At 28.2% G+C, this 7,181-nt stretch overlaps 3 protein-coding genes across 3 annotated transcripts; all 3 read right to left on the bottom strand.

Annotated features, from left to right (window-relative positions):
- Positions 1-5,386: 5,386 nt before the first annotated feature.
- Positions 5,387-5,689, bottom strand: EIN_077400 (hypothetical protein; the record flags this gene model as incomplete). Its single annotated transcript, XM_004182883.1, has 1 exon — positions 5,387-5,689. One exon carries the CDS (start codon positions 5,687-5,689, stop codon positions 5,387-5,389), a length of 303 nt encoding a protein of 100 aa, XP_004182931.1.
- An 89-nt stretch (positions 5,690-5,778) lies between these two features.
- EIN_077390 (hypothetical protein) lies at positions 5,779-6,193 on the bottom strand (the record flags this gene model as incomplete). The annotated part of the gene is made up of 2 exons (XM_004182882.1): positions 5,779-5,874; positions 5,900-6,193. 2 exons carry the CDS (start codon positions 6,191-6,193, stop codon positions 5,779-5,781), a joined length of 390 nt encoding a protein of 129 aa, XP_004182930.1.
- A 457-nt stretch (positions 6,194-6,650) lies between these two features.
- Positions 6,651-6,869, bottom strand: EIN_077380 (Hypothetical protein; the record flags this gene model as incomplete). Its single annotated transcript, XM_004182881.1, has 1 exon — positions 6,651-6,869. A coding segment is annotated over one exon (219 nt), but the record flags the coding sequence as incomplete, so codon positions are not given.
- Positions 6,870-7,181: the final 312 nt, after the last annotated feature.

Raw genomic sequence — 7,181 nt, 5'->3', positions numbered from 1 at the left:
AATAGAAATTCTGTATTTTTAAGGTTTAAAAATTAAAAACAAATAAGATATATCTATTCAATTTTAATAAATTCTTAAGTAAAATAATAAGGGACTATCCTTTCCAACCTTCACCCCGTTTACCAAAATAAAAGATTTGCCGCGATTGTTTTTTTGAAGGAAGTCCATTTTTCAAACACTATTTGTGCGTCCCCATGTCACCCACTTTCCTTGTCCGAACTGTGTGGACGCGGATGTGGTTCACCCCGCTTGCGGTAGGGGGGGTCAGGGGGTGAAACGGTCCACAAACAGACTGTTTGAGTGCGTCTTTATGAGCCTTCTTTTCAATGCTCCGTCTCACTCGGTTTCCACTAACTCGAGGTGTTTTTTCGGCATTTCTTGAATGAATGCGAGGATTTTTTTTGAATGTGAATTGTGCATTTGACATTCCTCAAATGTATGGTGTAAGTAAGTCAACGAGTTCTGAAAATGACTTTGAAAGGAGTGTTTCAAATGGGTTAGGTTCGAGTAATTGCATAATAGAAAGTACAAACGGAGAAACTTTTCGTAATTTGATCCCACCACGATGACTCGTCTTTGACAAATCAGAGAGTTGAGTAACAACAAAAATTACAAGAATAACAACTTTTCGATAATAACAGAAAATGCAAATTAAAAATCTTGTTGGGTTGAAAAAAAATTGTGCTTTTTGGTGTCCAAAACTTGTAAAAATTGATTGTGTATTTTTATAAACGTGTCCGCTTGCATTACCTATTTTTTAAAGAAGACATCCCAAACAATAAAAACTTGTGAAAAAATAGAGTACTTTTCTACAAAAAAATAAGAATGCCAAAAAGTGATTATTGTAGTGTTGTAATAATGAATAAATTAAATATAATTAAAAAAAGTCTTGTTACATTAATTATATTAGAATAATTAATAATTAATAAATTTGAATTAGAAAAATAAAAAAAACAAAAAATGCACTAACCGGGAATTGAACCCGGGATCGTTAGCTTGGAAGAAAAAACTCTTGGCTTCTGAGGCCCTATTTATTTAATTTTAGTGCTCTAAGGTTAAATAAATTTTATCTCTATTGACATTGAAATCTCGACATTGAAAACATTTCTTGTTTACATTTGTTTTTTGATATTTACACGCCAAATTTGTTTGGAAAGACAATTTTAATTTGTTGTTATTATATCGTTTTCACGTACATCACACGTCGCGGTTGATTTTTGAGTGCATTTTCCTTTGATATTTTAACACTCTCTTTTCTCTATAATTAACGATTTATCGCACTTAATACATGTTTGATAAACTTGTTTGATACATTTATTTATATTTATCTAAATTCAAAGTTCCAGATCAAAATATCGATTTGAAAGTTTTGCATTTGATTGGTCCATTGATTTACAAATAGATGTTTTTCACTGGATATTGAATTCCAATTAATACCATATTCTTTATTAATTGATGTAATTATTTTACGTTTTCCAGTCATTTTAGTTGTACAGTGAACTATAAAAGGACACCCCATTAATACACCCGTTACATCGTTATGCCCATTAAGTGGTCACCTTTTTTACTAAAAAAAATAAATTCCAACGTAAACAAAAATAATTTATAAGTATTGTAATATTTTAATATTCACCACATTTTATTTAAGTTATTGTTTTAATTGTTTGAACTAATTATAAATAAAACGAAATAATAAGCGAAACATAAATTTCAAATAATTATTGAATGAAATAAACATGTGTAATTTTGGTTTATAGCTCGTAAAAACAATTCAAAAAATACATTCACTTTATTCAAAGGCATTTTTGTGGTGATTTTATTTTGTTTTAACAAAAAAATAAAAAACGAACAAAATAAATACAGTATAATTCGGGATCAATTCACTTAAAATATTTTGGAATTATCGGGTTTAATTCCACTTTTTTTCAAGAAAATTATTCTAAATGATTTTTAAAATATAAATAATTGTTGGAATTAACTTTCGGTAGTTTCATACTTATAATATTTTAATAATTATTTGATTAAACCAATAACCAAAAGTTGGTATAGGCTTTTTCATTGCTTCTAAAAATAAAGTTTTTTTTTAACAATTTAATATAATATTTTAATTAAAATTATAATAAATGGGAGCTTGGGATAATATTTGGTCTGGTTCCCGAATTAAAAATGTGTCCATAATTCACCTCAAATCAGTGGAAACCGAGTGAGACTGAGCATTGAAAAGAAAGCACAAACGGTCGTACGCAAACAGTCTGTTTGTGCACCGTTTCACCTACTTTCCAAGTCCTCCCTTGGCGCGGATCCCCCCTGACCCCCCCCGCAAGCGGGAGGGAACCACACTCGTGTTTATATAGTACGGACAAGGAAAGTGGGTGACATGGGGACGCACAAACGATAGCTGAAAAATGGACTTCCTTCAAAAAACACTCGCGGCAAATATTTTTTTTTGGTAAAGCTGGTGGTCAATGTAGGTCCCGAAAAAAAAACAGAAAAAACGATTTTAATTATTTTCAAAATCAAAATTGATTTTACCTTGTTATAAATTTCAAAAAGAACTGATGTCAGGGATACGCGATATATTATGAAGAGAAGTGGAGGGGGCGTGTAATTTTAACAAGCAATACTTACGATTATCCAGTTTGTATCAATAATGTTATAAATGATTAATTAACCACGAGATATTCATTTAAACGAACGTTTATTATATGACGTCATGTTACAAATGTGATATTTCGTTATCAAAGCTGTTATTGTATTTTAATTAATAAAATGTTTGGTGCTGATTACAGTTTTTATTTTTTCTATATCTTTTATTGTTGTTGGGTTTATTAAAACATGAGTATACTTTGTCTTGATTGTATTTTTTTCAAACTCATAACATTTTCTATTGTCAATAGTATAAAATGTTAGTTTTATTAACATATGTTCAATATATAAAATTATATTATCAAACAAATTGGTTAATATAAACCACTTCTTTATTAATTTTTAAAAATAACTTACAACAACAAAAAATATTATTTAATTGTCATTTTTATTAAGAAATGAACATTGATTTAAAATATAAATATTTTTTTAATTAAGAAATAAAAAATAGATTCCTGATATTTACTTTGTTGTGTTACTTGTTTGCTCTAACCAATGAAAATACCGACTCTATAAAAATACAAAGTGTTATTGTTTGTTAAATTATTTTTAATTCAACAACTTTATTATCCTTGTGATTGTAATAATTGTTTGTAAAAAATGTAATTCATTGTTTTGTTAAATAAATAAGTTATAATAATTAAAACAAGATAAATTTGTCTTTTTTAATAGACATTTTTATTTTTGTATCTTGACTTTTCAAATAACAGTTACTTTCGGATTTAAAAAAACAAATTAAATATTTTTATATTAATATAAAATTAATTAACAACAAAACAGACTTGAAAAGAAAAAACGATCAGAGAATATAACAATTAATTAAAATATACCACACAATTAAAACCGTCCGGCCAACAACATAGAATATTTCAAACACAACAAAAAGCTTTTTAATGAATACTTTTTATTTAAAATTTTAAAATATAACAATTATTTTTAAATTTAAGTAAAAATACACTAAAAATGGCTAAATAACATAGATAAAAAGAAACACAATAGCGTTGTTTTGATTTTTCAAATTTAAAGAACAGACTGCATGATTCTCATAAAGTGTTTTCGGGTTCCAACTTGTGTAAAAGAAAAATAATAATTGAGTCACAAGCATTGAATATATTATAAAACCACAAAATAATTCAAAACATGGCATATAAAGATGCAAAATTCTTGTATTTCGACATGTTATTTATAGTATATCGTGCCATTATTTGATCAATAATACGATAATTAAAAATAGAAAAAAAATAATATATAAACAAGATTTTGATAATCTAATTCATCAATTAATGATATACAACTACATTCAAAGTTAATCACGAAGTTATCTACCTCAAAATCTTCGTATTGACCAAATGGAGTTAGTTACAATATAAGCTTCAAACTAAAGAGCTTGTAAATGGTTTCCATATACATATTAATGGAAACAATGAAAATTGATAATAACCAAATTATACGTCAAACAATATTGGCAATGTAACTAAAAATGGAAACAAACATAACAAGAATATTCTTTACTTACAGTGAGAATAATACAATTGAAGTGTTGTGTGCAAAATATATTAAAAACGACAAAAATTAAACATGTTTAATTCACAACACGTATCCGAAGGCGTCACTAACTTAAGAGTAGCAGAAATTATTTGTAAATACTCTCTTCATTGTATCACTATTTAAAGTCAATTAAAAGCCTTCCCATTTGGTCATGCAAGCTTTGTTTAAATATTATACACAGGTTGTTTTTTCTTGTTAAACATTTAAAATATTAACCACATAGAATATAAGCACCAAATAATAGGCCGGCTTTTGAAGAGTCGGCTAATCATGTAAATGAAAATTTACATGATTTATATTACAATTCAAATCCACCACGAACACGATATCATCACTATGACTCTTCTACATGCAAAAGAGTCTATACTCATTTCCGATACATACTCATGGTAATTATTAATAATATTCAAACAATTTATAAACATTGCTTAAATAGCAAACAATCACAACTTTATATATTAATGCAATATATTTAAATACGAGCGTTTATTACAATCGACATTTATAATACCATTATGACTCTTTTATTAAAAAGAGTGCCTCTATGTTGTAAACGGACTAAAATTATAACGACCATGGATCAAACTTTATTGATGATTCGCGTTTAAATAGCATTATATAGTATTCAAATCAACATAATTCACGGAGGATTGGGTGCTCAAATTATGAATATAATCTTGAGCGATTCATAATAATTAAAGAATATGCAATGAAAAACTGAAAAAAAGAAAGAGTTGTTTGATTATTATTGAATGATTACCTTGTTATTTTATTGAATTTAATTAATAATTTTCAAAGATAATTCGATAATAAAGTAATTGGAGAGATGATATTTTATATAAAACTTTTTTTAAAAAAGTTAAAATAATAATTAACTAAATTTCTTGATTTTTGAATCACTTGAATTTCTTTAGTTTGTTTTATATAAAGTGTTAAAACAAGAAATATAAACATTTCAAACGTATTTTGAATTAAAAGTGGTTTTATTTTTAAATCGAAAATAATAAAAACAGTTATTTTTGAAACTTTAGGTTGTGTTAATATTATTAAAATGAAAATATAGAAGCGAACCATTCCATAAAAAATAAATTGAATTACAACAACAATACCAGTAATCCAATTACCAATGCGGTGGTTTCCATATATCCAAAATCAACAGTATCCCCATCGTCAATTCCATTAAATTTGGATATCACAAGTTTATCTCCTTTATTTTTTTGTGGTGCTCTAACCCAAAAAAATCTCCATTTTGGAGTTTTCTGAAAGAGTCATCTCTATCACCCCAACCCGTAACATCTGTGACAACTTCAAATTTGTTTGTGAGTTGCATATCGCCATTCATAGCTCCCAAGTGATATTCTTTACCTTCTTGATATCCAATTAAGAACTTTTTACCATACTTAGCAATGCACCCATTTTGTTTACTTTCTCTATTCTGTTTAATGTTGTCGATTTTGGTTCTTTTCTTATTCTTTCCTATTGAAGCAATCAGCATTTCCTAGACTTGACTTCGAGGATTTTCTGTAGTAGCAGACTCCAGTTTAATTGAGTTAAATATTAGAACGCATCCATCTCCATTTTCCTCTATACCACCAATTTCCCCGGCTGTACATCCACCTCTATTGGCCGCATGTTAATAAAGATTATACTGGTCTGAATTCTCTGCAAAAATACCAAGTCCTGGATATAAATCAGAGTCACAAACATGAATCATTGTTTTGGTGTTATTATTCCAACCTTGTAAACCAGACATCATATGACTGCATCCCCATGGCCACACCTTTTCTACTTCACCGTTGTCTGTCACTATGAAGAGAGCATCTCCTTCGTGTCCTTGTTTGCTGTCTTCTGTTGGATCGCTGTGGACGTGCGTGTATATGTGGAACTTTTCATCTCCATAATTTACACGACTGTCACCAATGCCATAACCTTTGTCTGATTCAGCAAGAACACTTGAAGGGATCCACTGTTGTTGAAGCTCAAGATGTTTGGTGTACATATCTTTTCCTGTTTCGTCAACTTTTCTGAAATAAATCAGTGAACTTATAAATTTTCAATAAATTTATTTTTTTTAATTATTATATTTATTTATTATTATTAAATAAATGTTATTAATTCACTTAAAATAAATTTAACAAACTCTTAAAGTTTAAACGTCTTTGTTTTTCGAAAGGCGAATTTTTTTTGATTCTATTTATTTTGTGACTTTTATTTTCATTGTTTCAATATATCGGGACCTACATTGACCACCACCTCTTAAAATAGATTTATTTTTTCTATTTCGAATCATATTCAAATTAAAATTATAGTAAATAGGAAACTGGGAAAATACTAGGTCTGGTTCCCGAATTCAAGAAATGCCGAAAAATCGCTACGAGTTAGTAGAAACCGAGTGAGACGCAGCATTGAAAAGAAGGCTTTGAAAACACACTCAAACAGTCTGTTTATGCACCGTTTCACACACTTTCAATGTCCTCCTTGGCGCGGATCTCAATGAACGCCCCGTTTGAAAAGGGAACTACATTAGCGTCCAAAGTACGGAGGATGAAACTGGGTGACATGGGGACGCACAAACAGTGACTTAAAGGTGGACTTCCTTCAAAAAACACTTGCGGCAAATACTTTGTTAAGGTGGTGGTGAAACAAGTCTGTTTAAATAAATAAAAACGAATAAAAACTCGAGTTTATTATGTTCTTTTTTATTTATTCATCATTATATAATAAGTAATTCATAACATTATAGTACCAAAAATAGTTCTAGAAACAATAATAATGTATTTTTATCCAAAAACAATTATTCTGATTAATTTGGGTGAAAGCCCAATTATTTTACATAAATTTAAACAAAAAAATAAAACTATGATTATAAAAACTTAAAAGTATTGTTTTTATTATTTTTCTTACTTTGGGTTTAATTATTTTCGAATGAATTAAACTTGATTATTTAATTAAACCCAGATTATACTGCACATTTTTATTTCTTTTTT

Source organism: Entamoeba invadens (assembly GCF_000330505.1).
Source record: "Entamoeba invadens IP1 unplaced genomic scaffold scaff_1105074725877, whole genome shotgun sequence".
In the NCBI taxonomy this organism is placed as follows: domain Eukaryota; phylum Evosea; order Mastigamoebida; family Endamoebidae; genus Entamoeba; species Entamoeba invadens.
Note: the sequence above shows the minus strand (reverse complement) of the source record. Positions and strands in the feature narration are given on the sequence as shown.